Source organism: Gadus macrocephalus, chromosome 3 (genome assembly GCF_031168955.1).
Source record: "Gadus macrocephalus chromosome 3, ASM3116895v1".
NCBI lineage: Eukaryota > Metazoa > Chordata > Actinopteri > Gadiformes > Gadidae > Gadus > Gadus macrocephalus.
In genome coordinates, this window is record NC_082384.1 from 4,275,959 (window position 1) to 4,295,000 (window position 19,042).

The 19,042-nt window shown below is 46.2% G+C and overlaps 2 protein-coding genes across 4 annotated transcripts in view; one reads left to right on the forward strand and one right to left on the reverse strand.

The window, feature by feature from the left end:
- Window positions 1–19,042, reverse strand: part of ndufs8a (NADH:ubiquinone oxidoreductase core subunit S8a) — a 340,733-nt gene that overhangs the window by 256,870 nt on the left and 64,821 nt on the right. The window lies entirely within an intron of this gene.
- Window positions 945–17,538, forward strand: zdhhc5a (zinc finger DHHC-type palmitoyltransferase 5a). 3 transcript variants are annotated; one of them, XM_060046730.1, is made up of 12 exons: window positions 945–1,597; window positions 3,039–5,453; window positions 6,534–6,655; window positions 6,918–7,075; window positions 7,483–7,655; window positions 8,214–8,316; window positions 9,155–9,246; window positions 9,821–9,947; window positions 10,477–10,585; window positions 10,700–10,809; window positions 12,400–13,481; window positions 14,911–17,538. In XM_060046730.1, the coding sequence occupies exons 2-12, from the start codon at window positions 5,281–5,283 to the stop codon at window positions 15,131–15,133; spliced, it is 2,472 nt and encodes an 823-aa protein (XP_059902713.1). In that variant the 5' UTR covers window positions 945–1,597; window positions 3,039–5,280; the 3' UTR covers window positions 15,134–17,538. The 3 variants fall into 3 exon arrangements, with proteins under 3 accessions (XP_059902713.1, XP_059902714.1, XP_059902715.1); XM_060046731.1 differs by having other exon boundaries at window positions 945–1,583; XM_060046732.1 differs by having other exon boundaries at window positions 945–1,571.

Sequence of the window (19,042 nt, forward strand, 5' to 3'; positions counted from 1 at the left end):
ACCCTGTCAGTTGTTAAATTATTTAAAAAAAAACTTCACAGTGGTATAATTATTAATGAGCACATACCACTGACTGAAGTGATCTATTGCTTTTATACAACGGTTACTATTATGGCAAAACGAAAGTCATAGACACACTACATTAAAAAACAACAAGAAAGTCAAAGTAGCTGTTTTATTAAAGAATACAAAAAAGTAATCCCTCCTGGCTGCCTTCAAAATGCACGACGGTCGCTATGCAACACACTTTAGCGTCCCTCCGAGAGAAGGCTCGGCTAGAGCGGTTCGCCGGCAATTTATCAGGTCCGACTGGGTTTTTCTCCTGAACAGTCCCAATGACTTCAGATGTCTGCGCAATGTTGACATACTTATATGAATGCCCTCCTCACTTTTAAGGAACATCAATATTTCCCATTGCCTCAACCCGAGCAGGAGATTAAATACGATAGCGTCGGATAGCGTCATCTTTGCCGGCCTGCAGCTAGCCATTAACGTTATTTATGAATGAGAGGCGTGATCCTTTTCTCGTAAACGAGTTCCTTATGTCGTAAATATGATATCTTATCTCGTAATTACGAGATCCTTATCTCATAATTACGAGATCCGTATCTCGTAATTACGAGATATTTTCTCGTAATTACGAGATCCTGAGTGTGCTAACGGCTACATTAGCTGTGAAACTTTTTTTTATATGGTGAATGCTCAGCGCCACCGTAGGGGGGGGGGGGTATTTAAGCTTATTGACTAATTACTAACAGCAACCAGGACATTCAAATCTATTTTCTATTATGATGATATCATGATGTACATTTTTTAAAGTTAATAAACAGTCGTTGGTAATTTAGTCGATTCATGACGTTTTCATCACCCGGAAGGTTCATTAAATCCTACACACCGATTTCGCTGACGTAACTTGAGTGCCACTTCAACCCTCCTATCAGAGCCAAGTATCACCAACACACTGCTCCTGCACAGCGCTGCCCACTAACACACTGGCCCCTTTCCGGTTCTTCTGACTGTATAACAACGGCTCCTGTGGATGTAAAAGAAGATGTATGCATGTGATGGACATTGACTTCGACCTCTTGGTTATTAGGCTGCCTTGGTTGGAGCTGCTAGCCAGTGCTAACTTTGCAGTGGCTAACGCGAATGAAGCGTTCCCATCGCAGGTAATGGTAGCAGCAGCTAGCTAGCGTCTCTGGAGCAACACAACGTCAGACGGGAGCTAACGGGGAAGGTGGTGGCCAGAAGCTGCTCCTTAGCTACCAGATCCTCCAAGCCTGACAGTGATGCTCATGGATCGCTAAAGGACCCTCACATCTGTCCAGAATAAATCCTGAAGACCCATCAAACATTCCCTTCTGGAACAGACGACCCATCAAATCCCATTCTGGATCAGAAGACCCATCACATCCTCCTTTCTGGATCAGAAGACCCATCTCATCCTCCTTTCTGGATCAGAAGACCCATCACATCCTCCCTTCTGGATCAGAAGACCCATCACATCCTCCCTTTTGGAACAGAAGACCCATCAGCGTCTCTCTTCTGGAGCAGGTGCCATCATGTCAAAGGTGAAACCAAATGTGAGCTTGCTGTGGTGAGTAGACCTGTATCTGGCTGTTAGATTTACTAAGTGTTAAGTGAAGACGTAGCTGCTAGTCTCAGCTATCCTTATGTCGTATAGAATTTAACTCTACCATCAATTATTATTTGATTTTTTTTGAGTACTAAATGGATTTGCATTTAGTACTCGTCAACGGCGTGCAGGCAAACGTTGCGATCAGTAAAGTTATCTCATAGATTGTGTTGCCACCTTATCGATTCAAACATTTTTAATTAAGAATGCCTTATAAAATACACACAGAAACAAGCAGGTGAAGAGCGGGTCCCCGCCCGGCTGGTACTGATGACTGAGTTGTCTAGGCAGGCTCAGTTCAGTCCCCTTAAACATGTGATGTTGCACTCTGTTCAGTCATCTCCAACATGTGATGTTACACTCTGTTCAGTCATCTTCAACATGTGATGTTACACTCTGTTTAGTCATCTTCAACATGTGACTGAATGTCCCAAGTCGGTTACTAACGCACGAGGAGAAGGTCAAGGATGTTGTTTGACGTTTGTGGGGATGATAACCACCAGCATTGAGCAAGTTCTGAGTTGCACTATGAAGCCTGGTGAGATGTGATGCTGGGTTATTGTGAGCTATTCGCGCTAATCATATTGATTCAAATAAATAATAAGCTTAGCATGGCATTATATCAGACATATTTTGGTTTCGTAGGGAACTACAATGGTTTAGAAATCCAAGTCTTCCTTTTTGTCTATAGGTTCACACCACAGAAGTAAGAGTGCAGTAGTGTGCATTCTATTATCTGTATAATTTTACATTTCACAATGGGTAGAAGATAATATATTTCAAATGTAAGTCACAGGCCTTTCATCTTGAGAGGGATAGAAGGTGGGGCCGACCTTAACTGGGTGTTGATGGCTCCTCCAAGCAAACCATTTTAGAAGTGGTTTGCTTGCCTAACCACTAGATTTTGACAGCTCAGGAGCTCTTGAGGAGCTGAGGTACACCAGACCTCCAGTTATGAGATATTCACTATTTTTAAACAATCACTATCATTGAATGGATACAAAAACAACTCAAAGCTATAGATTGTCAATTTTGCAAGAATGAATTTCGATTTTTTTTTATACAGAGCCCAAATTAACAAGAAACCCAAATATCAAGTAATTTAACTAATCAAACTCAAACTGTGGACCTAGAACAGATCGTACAGAAATGATAGGGTTTTGTTGTTTGGTTTTCAGGATCAGATGCTTTTTAAAGTTCTTGACAACTTTTTAATTTAGATCAACTGAAATCCATTTAGCTAAATATGTCTTTCATTTTGGCATTAATACCCACATCGGTTTGATTGATCCATTTTCTGTGTTGCGGTTTTGGACATGCGTTACCTATACAGTTCCGGGTTCTCTTATCTCTTATCAACGTAACCTGCTTTTATAACATTATCTCTCTCTCTTCATTCCAGGGCTATGACGTGCTGAAGAAACAAGAGGTCCGCTACTACTTGGACTTCAACACTTAGAGACCAGGCAGATGGCCTTCCTCAATGACCGACCATTTGAGAGCCCCAACAAGCAAGGGAAATAAAGTGGTCCCTCCCAACCAGCGCTTGGATGTAAAGACGAAGCACAGGAACTCCGCCTTCCTCTCCTTCTGCATCTCTCCGTTGCGTCCCCCACATCTTCAAAGCCAGGGGCCCAAGCTCTCCATCCCAGGCCCTGTGCGGTCCTCCTGCCCGGCGCTGAGCCACGCTGGGTGGGTCCTCAGGCCCCGGGGCAGCCGTGGAGGGCGTTACTTGGGCCGTCGATGCTGTGGAAGGAAGTCGGAAGAATCGACCCAGGAAGTCCCTGGAGCACAAGGCGGAAAAGGAAGAAAAAGGCCACGGGTCTGAGAGTCCACAGCGCTCGTGACTAAAGGGGCGGAGCCCAGCGTACGCTGCACCTCAAAGTTACTTTTTAGCCCTTCTTTATCTTTTTTCCTTTGTTAGTTTCTGTTTTATATTCTCCTTACATTTTAAACCCTTTTTGCATTCAAGGCACCAACAAATTTGTTTTGTTTTCATATTTTTCATCCTTTTGCGCATCACTACAAAGATATTTCTTTTTTATTCATCACATTAAATGGAAAATGGATGTACAGCAGGGTTTTCTTTTTCTTCGTTATACTCCGGATGCTTGGTCCCCCTCATCATGGCGTCCCTCTGGTCTGAAACCTCCAAGTGAGATGGTCCCAAAAGGCCTCCTGCAGCTCTAAGAGATGCCTCCACGAGGGAGTCCCAAGCTAGCGCACAGGCCGGCCTCTCAACAACTGACTCCTCTGGGAAGACTCCTGGACTGAAACACTGAGGAACAATGCGGCAGGAGCCTTGTATTTGAAATCACTTCGTTCGGCACACAGACCAAAACCTTCTCCGTCTGGAGACCAGCGATGTAAAAATTTGATGCTTTTATGTTTTCTCTGGACGCTTTTTCTTGAGTTGGCAGCAAGTGGCAGAAGAAACAAAGTCACAAGACACTGATTATTTTCTCATACCGTAGCTCCTTATATCCCAAATTATTCCTTAGACCCCCCCCCCCCCCCCCGTGCTTGTTGTCACCTGCATACCTCACAGGCCTCAACTTTACCCTCATCCCATTCTGGGTTCCAAGCACAACCCATGGTAGTGAGTGGAAAGAAACATTTAACAATAAGACTAGTCTTATTATGTTTTTTATTCCTCAATAATTCAACCATGTGATTGATTCATTATTTTAAATTCCTTGCAAAGCATGTTAGATCACAATAGATATAAGGATCTTTGTGCAAGCAGTGGTTAAAAAAGTAAACAGGCACGCAATTCAAAGTCATGCATTAATTTATGTTAGATTATATGACATGGTCTATAGCACAACAATGTGCTTGATGATGGAGTAGAGCCTGTTACGGTGTGTTGTGACCACGGCAGACTCATCTTTAATCCTGGTGACTTGTTTATCATCGACCCTGTCTGCCTTTTTTTGTTCATCATAAACTGACAAAACAGCCTTGCAGGGGAGAGTCCAATACGCCTCTGTCACACGTCACACATGCACAAGTTACACAGGGGCCCTGCTAGCATCAGTCAAGTGGTCATTGGCGCACGGCCTGAGAGCCTGGGCGGGCCTGTTGGTGTGTGGAGTATGTTTCTGAGTGCCTTCTTTTCACCCGCGTTTCGCCATCCTCCCCCTGCACTTCAGGTTCCAGTGAAAGATAGACCGCTTCATCATTTGGACCTGATGGTCTGCCCTCTCCTTTGACATTATTATATATATCTGGTTCTGACTGCTCAGTTCCTCCTCACGCTCTCTCCCTAGCCCCCTCCCCCGGCTCCCCTTTCTGTTCTCCAGTTGATTTTCTTTTCATGGAGTTTTCCTTGCAAAGAAAGAACTTAATCGGACTCCCACTAAGTGGGTTCCCATCTCAAACCCATTAAACTCCCAATAGCAGGGGGAGGGGTCATAGCCTAAAACCCCTCCCCTCCACCCAAACATACCTACTGAAAGTAGTCTGCCTCTCATCCCCTTGCCTCCTTGAAGCTGTTGTCCTTCCCAAGCTCTACTTTCCCTTCCCTTCTGTCAGCGAGTTCCCCAACGAAGAGCTTCCTGAAACACTTCAATCCCACACTGACACACACTGATACACACAAGGCAACAGCCCACCGTCCAGACGGACGAGCAGGCCCTGAAGTGATGCCGACCGGAGGCAGCAGTACCAAGAGCGGAGGCGGGGGGACGTCCTCCTCCCCCCTCCCCCACATCGTGGCCCCCTCCTCCAGCAGGCCCCTGCGGCCATCTCGCTACGTGCCCGTGTCGGCCGCCACCTTCTTCCTGGTGGGGTCGACCACGCTGTTCTTCTGCTTCACGTGAGTGATGCGAACACACACACACAAACACCCTGCTCCACCGGGGCTCACACACCCTGTGTTAGAGGAGACTAACCCGGGAATTAGGATTATCACCTTCAGCCACATTGGAATCCAGCTTTATTATTTATCTGATTCGGCGATGCCTATATATTCAGAGACAATGCCTCAGTGTCACGGCGTCATCCGGCATAGCGGAGTAGCCCATACTTCCCGGGGACCGAGGCAGCGCGCCAGAACATTTACCTGTGTAGTTAGTAGTGTTCGTTGAGGGGTTGTGAGTTGTGTGTGTGTGTGTGTGTGTGTGTGTGTGTGTGTGTGTGTGTGTGTGTGTGTGTGTGTGTGTGTGTGTGTGTGTGTGTGTGTGTGTGTGTGTGTGTGTGTGTGTGTGTGTTTGTCTGTGTGGGCCTGCATGCCTGGTCATTTGTGTAGGTGGTGGGCAGCAAACCATGCACTTTCTATAAGCAAGAGAAAATAGGTCAACATCTGTCACTCTGAGAAAAGCCCCTTAACACACACACACATACACACACACACACGCACACACTGCTCTCTTTGCCGGCATCATTAATTTTCTGTACAATGTTTTCAGTTTCTCCTTGTGTCACGGGAATCTCTCACATCTCACAATGGAGAAGTATTATTATACTATGAAAGGCCTTTAATTTCACAACACTTAATGAAATGTATTTGGTGTAATTAATTATAATGCACTGCAAGAGACATTTAAAAAATCACAAATGGCGCTGAAACATGGATAGTTTTTGGTTAGAAGATGGGTACCCCAATGGCGCATTTTACGATGTTTTCTGTATAGTAATTGTGTGCTTAATAATGAGCAAAATAATCACTGGCAAATGCATCATGAATAATTTGCCATTGTTATTAGAAGGCTACAAATGTAGAGATTTACATCATTATTGTTTAACAGCACAAAGAAAACCCAATCAGAGCAGGAGAGTTGCACCGGCCTCTTGCACCACCGGAATCCAGAGTCGGTGACTCTAGACCCTTGCATTCTAAAAGCAGCGGAATCATTGGGGACTAACCCTTGCTTAACTCTTCCATGCTCCTCCACAGCTGTCCATGGCTCTCGGAGCGATTCTCCGTGGCGGTCCCCATCTACAATGGAGTCATCTTCATGTTTGTCCTGGCCAACTTCTGCATGGCCACCTTCATGGATCCTGGAATCTTCCCTAGAGGTTGGCTCGCACTGCCTAGCTAATAGTGTGTCCATGTGTTTAATCCAAGTTCTCATTATTGTTGACATCCTCAGATATATTACTCATCACTTCAGAGAAGATGAGACACAAAGATAGATTGTGTGTGTGTGTGTGTGTGTGTGTGTGTGTGTGTGTGTGTGTGTGTGTGTGTGTGTGTGTGTGTGTGTGTGTGTGTGTGTGTGTGTGTGTGTGTGTGTGTGTGTGTGTGTGTGTGTGTGTGTGTGTGTGTGCGCGCGCGCAGCGGATGAAGACGAGGATAAGGAGGATGACTTCCGTGCTCCGCTCTACAAGACGGTGGAGATCCGGGGCATCCAGGTGCGGATGAAGTGGTGCTCCACCTGCCGCTTCTACCGGCCCCCGCGCTGCTCCCACTGCTCTGTCTGCGACAATTGTGTGGAGGTAGGACACTGGGGGGGGGAGGGGGGGGGGCTCCTTTAACCATGTGACTGGGGGGGGGCTCCTTCTACCAATTGACTGGGGGGGTGTCCTTTAACCAGGTGACAGCGGGGGGGTCTCATCTAACCAGCTGACTGGGGCAGGGGGGGGGGGGGGGGGGGGGGGTTCTCCTCTAACCAGGTGACCTGGTGGGGGGGGGGGGGGTTCTCCTCTAACCAGGTGACCTGGGGGGGGGGGTTCTCCTCTAACCAGGTGACTCTCTTTCATCTTCGGAACTGGTAAAGTTTCCAAGGTAGAACAAAGAAGCGAGAAACTCATCTATTGACAGTTGGATCTTAACGACGTTTCTGTCCTGTTTCTCTCTCTCTCTCCCTCCCCCCCGTCCCCCCGTCCCGTCCCCACCCCTGAAGGACTTCGACCACCACTGTCCCTGGGTAAACAACTGCATCGGCAGGAGGAACTACCGCTACTTCTTCCTCTTCCTCCTCTCCCTGACGGCTCACATCATGGCCGTGTTCGGCTTCGGCCTCCTCTTCATCCTGTATCACCGGCAAAACGTGGACCGCCTGCAGGCCATCGTCACGTATCCTTTGGCCATACCCCACCGCGTTTCAGGAGAGGTCCTCTCTCAACGGACCACCTGGAAACAGTGCTTGGTGCATTGTTGCACCAAGCACTGAGGGCGGGACTTCTAATAGAGCTTTATCCAGTTCAGTTCCTTGGTTTTAGTGGTGATAGACAGGACAGAGGGAGGGTCATTGAGAGAGAGATATGCGGTTCAATTCTATGGGTTTAGTGGTGATAGACAGGAGAGAGTGAGGGTCTTCAGAGAGAAGGATAGCCATTACTTGTTTCGCATGTGGCTTTTAATAATTTGTCATCCAAAACGTTGGGAATGGTACAAAGCTCATACGAGGTAAGAGGGGTTGACTTGGATAACGCTACAATCCATGACCCTCTCAGCCTGGAAAAGTAAGTAAAATATGTATTTTATGTATGTTAAGAAAAGTAAAATATGTAAATATGTCCACATGGTTAACTGGGGGATTTGATGAATGTTTAAAGCAGGCGACTTCTATGTTAATGTTTGTGGACACGCCATTCTCTCTAAAGGTACCTTGTCCTTAATGCCCCACCGTAGCCTGGCAGTGATGTGCGTGGCGGGGCTGTTTTTCATTCCTGTGGCGGGACTCACAGGTTTCCATATGGTGCTGGTGGCCAGAGGCAGAACCACCAACGAACAGGTAGAAGAGTGCATCCTTACTCACTCCAATGTACGTGATCCTGCTTCATGTCCGCAATATAGTGGCCTCCTGGCTGCTACCCTTGGACAAACCCTTGGAAAGCTCAGTGTATGTTTTTCTATTCAGTTGCCCTCTTGGCCTCTCTGTCACCCCCTCCTGTGGTCCCTGTTATTTGAATACAAATGTAAAGCTGTTAATCCCATCACCAAACGTATTATTTTATTCTTCCAATCAGTTTTATGTGAGTATTTGTTCGATGTGACCCATTTTAAAGTGGGTTAGGGGATGACAGTAATTTGTTTATGAACTGGTATACCCAGCAGGCTCAGCCTGGATAAGTCCATTTAATTTGTCATTCTCTAATTCTAGCCCCTGTTTGGCCTTTTGTATCTTTTATCAATACTCAAAAACAAAACCAGCCAATAACAGAACGGCTGCCAATCAGCGATCCACCCAGTGCAACAGAGTTTTTAGAGATGCTGATGGGCGGAGGACTTTGAGTGAAATATCTCAGTTTGTGGCACAGCAGGATGTCTGACAACCGTCAAGTTGCCGGTTCAATCCCCTGCTCCTCCTCGCTGAGTGTGGAGGTGTTTGTGAGCAAGACACCTAACCCTAACCGCTGCCTGGCTGTCGCCCCCATGTGTTAATGTGATTGTGTGCATGAATAGGGAGTGTAAGGCACTATTTTGAAGCGCTCTGAGTGACCACAGGTCAGTCAAACTAGTCTTTTAATGAATGAATCCAGTGACATGATACATTTTGGCTGGCATTCAGAGTAGGACATGAGAATACCAGCGATTGGCTGCTCTAAATGCTGCTCCTTGTCTCTTTACAGGTGACGGGGAAGTTCCGTGGGGGGGTCAACCCATTCACTAACGGCTGCTGGAAAAACGTCTCCCATGTGCTCTGCAGCTCTCAGGCTCCTCGGTACGGACCTCCTTCTGTCGCCTTCCTCTTGTCCGTCTGGTTCTGAAGACAGCCGTTGTCACTTTGAGACGTTGGTGTTACAGCTTGAAAGTGGTGATCACTGTTGTTGTTTACTAGTGTCGCCCAACACTTCAAATATGACTTTGAAAGAGTTTTGGCAGATTTTCCAGTGAATCAAACAAACAGATCCACCCACTATTTGATGAAAAGCCCAAATGTTGTTTTTAATTAGTTTTCCAGAAATTATTCTGTAATGAGCTTCTGTAATTGTTCTTCTTTAATTAGCCTGAACTAGTTTCAGCTTGAACTTCTTGTCTAGGCTGAAATAATTAACAACAAACCCAAAATCCCAACCAACTTCTACAATGAGATTAATTATCACAATGAGAACACTTATTGATTGCATTAAGCAATCGTAATTATTAGAGACAAATGCACAGCTTTCTCACGACACATTAGTGCTTCAAAACTGGCTTCCTTTGTATTCCACATCAACTTCTACTATGTTGTAACGTGACAACACTGGAAGTGAAGGCTGTGATGAGGGCTGGTTCTGATAGGCTGCCGTCCCCAGGTACCTTGGGAGGAAGAAGCATCTCCAGAGTGTGGCTGTGAAGCCACCTTTCCTCCGCTCGCAGCTGACTGAGGCCCAGCTGGCTTCCAAGATCCTGGACAACGGCATTCAGGGAGCGCTGCACAGGGTGAGAGAGAGAGAGAGAGAGAGAGAGAGAGAGAGAGAGAGAGAGAGAGAGAGAGAGAGAGAGAGAGAGAGAGAGAGAGAGAGAGAGAGAGAGAGAGAGAGAGAGAGAGAGAGAGAGAGAGAGAGAGAGAGAGAGAGAGAGAGAGAGAGAGAGAGAGAGAGAGAGGACTGTCTGTACGTACGTCTGTCTGTCTGTACGTCTGTCATTCAAATGCCGGCTCCAACAAATGGATGTGGTTGCTTCTCCTGATACAGTAGTTAGCTTTTACTTGGCATTGAGAATGCTAATGGCATATCAGTGAAGTGATATGTTTAAAATAAGTATTTCTGCAGGCCGACAGTCAATCACACCCATGTCACTCATTCTCACGTCACTCACTCTCATGTCAATCATTCTAATGTCACTCACTCTCAACGTCACTCACTCTCACGTCACTCACTCTCATGTCACTCATTCTCATGTCACTCACTCTGTGCTCTCCCTCCACTCCGGGTGTGGGAATCTCCCTGGTTCTGCGTGTATACTCCAGTCCAAGTCGAGTCTGGAGATGATGGAAAGCCAGTCATGTGATGCGGAGCCCCCTCCCCCGCCCAAACCGGAGCTCCGCTACCCAGGCCTGTCCCGAGCGAACACGGAGGGTACCCGCGTCTTGTGAATCATGGAAATATTACACTGATCTGAGAAAAGAAGACTCTATTTTGGGTTGTGTTGTTGACATCAAGTCTTTCTGGAACTTTCTGATTGGTCCACAGAGAGCAGTTTGTTGAACAAGGCCCCGCCCACCCCCACCATGTACAAGTTCAGGCCGAGCTACAGCCCGGGCAAGAACCACACGGCCCTCACGCACGCCTATGCGAACCAGGTAACACTACTGACCCTGTGTATAGACTGTTACTGGGTATAGAACCTTTCCCACGCCTATGCCAACAAGGTAACACTCTACTGACCCTATGGAGTCTATAGGGTGACCCTATAGGGTCAGTAGAGTGCGTCTCACATCTTTTGCTGTTGCAAGACCCGTTTTGTTAACCAGTAGAGGGCGTGGAGGTATAACTTCTGACCATGGCATGCTGCTGTTAAGGACAGTAGAGTTAACGTGTCTTAACTCCATCCCGTCATCTTGTTTTCCTCAGTCCAAGGATAATTTTTTATCTGAATGGCTCACACATCTTTGTTTGTTTGTGTTTTTGGTTTCATAGTGGCTTTCTGTTGATCAATATCAGTAAGTGCATGTTCTCAATCCTTTTTATCCTTCTTTAATCTCCTTTTTAATAACATTATTTACTGTTTGTTGAGTTTGCTGCCCTCTAAAGGTTAGAAAGCGGTCAAAGTCCCCAGCTTTGTGTAGTTTGAACTCCCTCAAAGCCTGGAACATTTGATTGTGAAGAAAGAAATATTTATTAAAAAAAATAAGGGATTGCAAATAGATTTGGTGCAAAATAATTGTTGAATGCTTAATACACACCTTGATATTTGAAAGTAAAAGAGGAATTCCTGTTGATCGCTTTAAGAGGGCTTGTCGACAGCGCCAAGTGTATTGATAATACATATTGATTAACCGTCTAATGAGAAACGGCAAAAGGATACAACATGACACAAAAATGTTATTTGTTTTGCCTATCAACCCCTTTAGATGGCAGCTAGCTAATATTCTTTAGTTCATTTCACTTCCTAACCCTCTCCGAGTGTTCTGAACATGGGGATGCATTTGGGAATGCAACATTATATTTGAATACATGCTTGTTTATTTTTTATGCAATAATATTGCCATGATTTTTGTTGTGTGTTACTATTTTCAATTTAAAATATTCTGTAGAAGCAATCTGTGTAAATAATGACAGCGCAGGGCACTACATCTAAAAGCATTAATCCTACCAGATGGCCCCCAATGTTCAATCCTTTTATTGTTGGTCTCTCCAACCATTCCATCATTTATATTTTCTCTTCATCTTCTTTTCCTGGAGCCTTATATCCATCCCCTCCGATGCTTTCCCTGTCCTGCCAAGGAGCTGATCCCTTCTTTTGGTTTCACCTGTCCCACAAAATATAGGATGTTGTTCCCCTTATCAATGTTGGAATCGCCGTTGTTTCGAGTTTATCGAGCCAGCAGCATAACCTGCTACGCTTCCTATTTATCTGAAATGTTGCTCATTTAAAAAAAACAACAACATTATTATACTTTGTCTTTTTATGAGCAGAGTGACATTTCAGAAGGGAATGTCACATTTGCTCATTTTAAAAAGCACATTATCAAAAGGGATTACCTTTTAATAATTAGCTTAATAGGTAATTCAATCAAATATTATGTTAATATTGAATCTGCATTACTTGTCCAACAGATCTTTAATGTTGTCCAACCGCTCTCTCCATCAATGTTCTCCTTCCAATGTTGTCCTTCCTCATCGGCCTGTGTCTTCTTCATGTCACCCTCCCTCTCTCTCTCCCCCGGCAGCTGAGCCGGGGGGAGAGTGTGGGCAGCGGCCGGGGGGAGTCCTGCTCCTCCTCCTCCCTCCTGCAGGCCAGCCAAACCCCGGGCTTCCGCTCGCAGCCCAGCCTTGACGGGCCCTCGGAGCGGGGCGGGGGGGCCGGGGGTGAGCGGCGGGAGAGTGCGCGGGAGGTGGCGGGGGGGGGCATCCCGGGCTACTCCCTGGGCGGGCGCTCCTACCCCTCCTTCTCGGACCCCGCCGTGCTGTCGGGCGGAGGCTCGCGCTCGTCTAGTTCCGCCCACACGACGGGAAGCTCCGCCCACATGCCGGGCAGCGCCACCCACGCCTCGGAGGGCAACACCAACACCTCGGCAAGCTATAAGAGTCTGGCCAACCAGACGCCGCCGCCCCACTACCCGTCCCGCAACGGCAGCCTGTCGTACGACAACCTGCTGGCAGGTGGGGAGGAGCCGGGCCCCCCAGAGCTGTCGTCAGGGCGACCCCGGACCCCAGCCACGGGCGGCTACAGCTCGCCCTTCCTCTCGGCTCAACAGCGGGAAGCAGAGATGCACTCGTCTTCGGCCACGCTGCTGTCGTCGCACTCCCCGCACCACCACCACCACCACCACCGCTCTGCCCAGCACTACCAGCAGCACCTGCACCGCTCCTCCTCCTCCTCCTCCCCCCCGCCCCATCCTCCGCCCGAGCGTGAGCGGCTCCTGGGGGAGACGCCCCATGCCCACCTGCCCCACGACTCCTCGGCCACCGCCCCCCACCTCCACCACCACCCGCCGCAGCACCACCACCACCACCACTCCTCGTCCCACCACCACCACCACCACGCCACGGTGGCCCGCCACCCGCCCCGCTTCTCTGCCCCCCAGCACTACCCCTACCGCACGCGCTCTACCGATGCCCCGCTTGGCCCCGCCTCCTCCCACACCGCCCTGTCCCACGCGCCCCACCCCCCGCCCCTGGGCAAGTCCCTATCCTACTCCAGCGCCGCCGCCGCCGAGATGCAGTACCGGCTCGTCAGGAAGGCGTCCGCCTCGGCCGCCGCCAATGCGGCAGGGGCGGGTGGTGGGGGGGGGGGGAGCCAGGCACCCAAGTGAGTAAAGACCCCCGAGCCGTTTGGAAACCACATCAATGATCTGCCCGCCTGAACGCCCTGACTACCTGATTGACACCTGACCCCCGCTTCCACTCTTTCTCCCTCCCTCCCTTCCCTCCTCTTCCCCCTCCTCCTCCCGTTTCTTCCTCCCTTGCTCCTGCTCCTCCTCCTGCCAGATATCCTGTGAGTTCCACTTTCCCTCTCGCTCGTGGCTCCTTTGATGGGTTGAGTTTGTGTTGTTCTTTTTGCTGTGGTCTTGTCGTTCTCCCTTTGTGTGATGCTTGTTAGTCCTTTGCAAACACCAGGATTCAGCCTCTCTGTTCCATCTGCGTCTGATGCATGCAATCCGTCGTTCCAGTAACCGATCTGTTGTGGTCCTTTCTGAAACGTGTTCCTCATATTGTTGTTCCTCACTGTTCTGCTGTTTGCTCTTCTACAGGGATTTAGTTTGGTTATATTTGCAATCGCAAAAGCAGGAATATTTTTTGTTGCATTTGAGAGTTTTGCAAGTAGTTTGCAGACCCTGGTTCGAGATCAGTGGGCTACATAGAGTTCATCATCTGAATAATCATAGGGAGATTTTATTATATTGATGCTTAACAAAATGCAAATTTAAGGTATCAAAACTAAAATGTATATTCTGATAGAATATGATGCAAATATTTCAATAACAGTACAGAAATATGTATACAGTGAAGTAATATTTGACTTCAGAATCTGCATTCTGAAATAAAATATGTAAGGGATAATGTATAGAATGCCGGTCATTATCGGGAAATAAGCCCCGACAGGGCGAACAGGACACCGACGCAGGCGGAGGTGTCTGGCTTCGCCCTGAAGGGGCTTATTTATGATAATGACCGGCGACATTCTATACATTATCCCGCTTATTACACGGCTAAAAATAACTTCACACGGTGTGTCTTTTTACAATTACCATTCGTAGTGTTGATCAGCAGCGAAATAGACACCGAAGACATTGACGTCATTTAGCAACCGAATACGCTGGGGTTGATATGTTACCGGACGACTTGCGGTGTCATACCAAAGATGTGATTCAGAGGCAAAAAATCCACCTTCCTTGACAGCGGTCATTACATGCTTATCCACAGTGATTCATTGAAACATAATTCACCGCCGGAATTTGTGAAGGCCCATGCAAGTGAACGGAGCGTTCCACAGCATTGAAAGAGCCGTGTAATTAAAAAAAAAGTGTGTGTGTGTGTGTGTGTGTGTGTGTGTGTGTGTGTGTGTGTGTGTGTGTGTGTGTGTGTGTGTGTGTGTGTGTGTGTGTGTGTGTGTGTGTGTGTGTGTGTGTGTGTGTGTGTGTGTGTGTGTGTGTTGTGACACTAACCTCATATTTGTGCATGGTTAGTTGGAAAGGGTTGCTCCAGAGTGTAACTTGAGTGTTTGTGTCCTCCTGAAGGGATGAGCCATTCCAGATGAAGGCGCTGAACCGGACCAACGGGGGTCACACCGTCTCTGTGTCCGCCCCTTCCTCTCCCTCCCACCCAATCGGCATGTCCCACCGTCAACGAGCAGCCTATCAAGGCCCGGGTTCCACGCAGAGTCCCGCCCACAAACCCCAGGCCGGAGCGGTGAAGAAAGTGACAGGAGTAGGGGGCACCACCTACGAGATATCCGTCTGAATCGCCATGGCAACGATGGGCCGACAGGCCATCCGTTGAATGATAATTTGCTTAAAACATTGTCACTAGAAACATGTTCTACTTGAGACTATGAATAACGAGAGGACCAATAGGGGCTTTTATTTTGAAGGGGGAACCACTTTGAGCTTAATGGAACAAAACGTTTTTTTGGCCAAACTTTCCCTCATTTATCTTAACAATGAGACGCACACTGACAAGTGGCCAGCGTCAACTAGATTGAGCCAGATCACCACCATCAATGGGCCGCGTCGGGGTGTAAGAAGAATTTTGCCTCATTCAGAAAGGCGTCCTCATGGAAGCATCACAGTAGAAGAACGGGGACCGATGTTGGACAGGAGCATGTGTTGGTGTTCTGTATGGTCCAATAGACCAATGGTGTGGCTGTGAAAAGAGGCTCTTCTGTATAATTCCCTGTAGTAGTTGGGAGTATGGCCCTGGAAGCTGCCGCTCTGCTCACTGGCCTAGTGGTCATAGATATCTCCGATACAATGCTGTGGTGGAGTGGTTAGACCCAAACAGACGTGCTTCATCAAGTCTCCTTCAAATGGCTCATCACTTGACTTTGCTTTATTCAGGCCAGAGGATGTTGTCTTTTTTTTTATTTACTATTTCTGTGGTAGCATGCATCGGCCGATATTCCATAGGCAATATATTTTTGTTTGGATAATTTTTCCTCAGACTCCTCAGGGGCCATAGTCTCTTCCATCCTTACATCCAACGTGGTCATGGACCAGGACTCTGCTTGGAGACGCCATCTGATTCAAGTAGTCTGTACTTAAGTTTACAACTTTTCTGACATTCTTGCCAGTAGCTGGATGAAAGGACAACAACGGCACTGAGGCATTAACTTTAAAGGCTAGTAGCTGTAAAATGACTTTTTGGATGGCAGTGAAGGGAAATGCAGTGTCTAAATGCAGGTTCTCGCTATTATTTTTCAATTGATAATATACCTAGATGTAAAGATTCCTTGTTTGTACAGAATGATGTGATTAAGTGTGGATTTTCTAAAGAAAAAAAGAAATCTCAACAAAGTGGTAGTGATGTTGGACTGCAGCATGCACTATTATTACGACTAGCCTCTATGGGCAACTGTGATTGGATGTGGACTGTACTGTTGGCTATCCTTCGACCCAACGGAGTGAACAAGGAAGAAGTGGCTCTAATTAAGTGCAGTCTTTTTCCTCAAGAAATCTTTACAATTTGCCTTGAAATCAAATGTGTTTTATCTCACTTATTTTATTTCAAATGGTTTTCTATGAATTTCTACATAAATGTATCTATTGATAAATATATCCGTAGGAGGATGTTAATGTCAACTTCTCCATCATGGGAATTCAAATTAGGCCCACTTTAGCAGTTGGTCTCAAACAAAAAGCCCCCAAGAAATGCATCTCAAAAATGTTTTAGAAAAGTGTTAGTGGCACAACGGCCTATGTGGTGGAGCATGTTTAGGGTTAAGTACTTAAAAACATCGGATACACCTGTCCGTTAATATTTCCAGGTAAGTTTGAGGGACACGGTCTTCCTTTCTTCCCAAGGATTAAAAATAAAATATTATTCTAGTTTGTGAAGTGAGATTCTCGGGGGGAGAGATCCAGAACGGCTCGAGTCCAAAGCAGCCAACAGACTACTTTTTGGAGGTTTCTGCAATGCAGGTTTCAAATGGATCAACCATATACCGTACACTGTATGAAGATGAATTGGTGCTTTAGCTCATCTAATGCCCTGAACAAAAATGGTGGCTTGTGATCCTGTTAAAAAAAAATATATACTATTTAAGTTGCTTTACAGATTAATCAAAAAACAATTGTCCTTAAATATATTATTGGCTTTTTAATGTAATCTCCTGTGTATTGACAGTGATGATCCCCATGTCGCCATGGTTTTCAATGTTCAATGGTTTAAAGTCTGACCGTTTCATTATTGAAACTGAGCTGTACTTCTACTTGTCCTACAAGAGTAATCATCTATACCCAAACCACACAAACGGCACTTATAAACCGTCTCACATTTTAAAGTGCGCGACCAGAAAATACTCATTATAGAAATGTAGAAGCTAATGCTGCCTTTTTCCCCTAATTAAATGAGTGAGGCTAATTGCGCTACGGTAAAATGGTTCCAATTCTAAACTGCCCAAGATTTTTGACGGGTTTGTTCCTATTTGGTGTTATTATACCCAATTGAAGAGCAGGCGTCAGTGAATGAACTATCATGAAAGTCTGGTGGCCATTTTCTTGGTTAGGGTCACAAGTGTTTGGATACGGATATTAATTACTTCAAAGCAACAAATGTGTACTGTACAGCTTAATGTTTGAACGATTGTGTTTGTCGTTTTGTGTGTGAGAGGGTGTGTTTGAGGGTGATAATAAAATGAATGAAAGGTTGGGATCCTAACTTTTCTTTTCAAACAAATTATTTAACTGCATGCTAACAATACTTGAAGGCTATTTCTACAGCGTAACGTATTATAAAACTACTACTGGCTGGACTGTACAGGGATTATTTTAAATGAGGAGTTGGCTAATTAATTCAGAATTTTTTTAACTAATCTATCGTAATCTATATAGTCCAATTGCAAAACTAATTTAGGTCTTTTGATTCTGAGATTGATCAACCCCTATTATAAAGAAAAGAGAGGAAGAAAAAATAGAATGAATGGACAATTAATTAACATTTATTAAAAGAGGTCACTGACAGGACACTCCAACGAGACTTGTTAAATGGGTGATATGCCACCAGGTGTGAGTGTTAATAGTCAATACAAGCCGTTGGAAAATCTGCCTTTCCCTGTGTTTTGCTGACATCCCACTGGGAGTGTCCACCTAGATGTACGCTGGATAGATCAGTCTATCAGCCTCTCCAGTGGACTGTAGCAAATGTTGCTTATCTATCCATAATACATCTAGGTGGACAATTCCACTTGTGATTTGTCATTAAAACACAGGAAAAGGTAGATTATCAAACGCCCTGGCTAATCACACTCACACCTGTGCCCTATACTACAAACAACACTGAACATACCCAGAGTTAAATGGCACTTTGAAGCTCACTTAGGATTCGATTAGTCAATCCCGGTTCCCTTTAGGTTCAATGCGCGTTCAGGGCGACCGTTGATATGTACTGCGTTGGGAATCAAAGTTCTTAACAGCAGGGTTTTTTTGTCCGAAAAAAAAAAGAGTCAGAACTTATCACCTACTATCCTTTTACTTTATTTATGAGAAGCACATTGTCTTGCCACTGTATGGAAGGCTACACTTGCCCTTATCTAGAAAAACCTAGCTGGTTTACCAGTGCACAGCGTTTAAAACTGAGCAAAGTCGATGCCAACAGTGTGGAATCGGCATATCCTGCCAGGACTAGCCGGGGCGGAGCCTTCTCCTGGACCGGTAGACTGGGGCAGACCTGGTGGTGGTGGGGTGGAACGAAACAGCAAGAAACATGTGTTGGACTCTTTATAAAGCAGGTGTAGGCAGGTGATTGGCAAACTGGCGCGCGTGAGTTTGAGTCCTCCTGATAGAACTTGCGCTAAAGCTTACATTACTTCCAACAAGCTTCTGTGAGGTTATCCATGTAACTGCAGTATACTGTAGATTTAAAAAAAAGATTACTTATACAAGATACAAGGGTATAAAATACTAGAACAGAACCATGATACTGAAGAAAAATAACAGGCAAAGACAAAATATAAAAACATGTATTTCTCCTGAAGCAGTAACTTGGATACTTATGACGAGCTATGACCATGATACTTGCATATCTGAGGCAAAACTTAAAAGGAGGAAATTACACTGCCTTCAAACTAATTCTAAGACAGGGCAGGGGAGCCTGAGACCAGGGCAGACATGAGGGGCCTGAGGAAAAAATCTAGAAATATCTTTATGCCCGGGC

Excerpts from the sequence above, each read along its gene's own strand:
- zdhhc5a (XM_060046730.1), top strand. The coding sequence starts at position 5,281 with ATGCCGACCGGAGGCAGCAGTACCAAGAGCGGAGGCGGGGGGACGTCC. Across the intron at positions 5,454-6,533 it reads ACGCTGTTCTTCTGCTTCAC|CTGTCCATGGCTCTCGGAGC; the intron begins GTGAGTGATGCG and ends GCTCCTCCACAG. Across the intron at positions 7,656-8,213 it reads CGCCTGCAGGCCATCGTCAC|CCTGGCAGTGATGTGCGTGG; the intron begins GTATCCTTTGGC and ends GCCCCACCGTAG.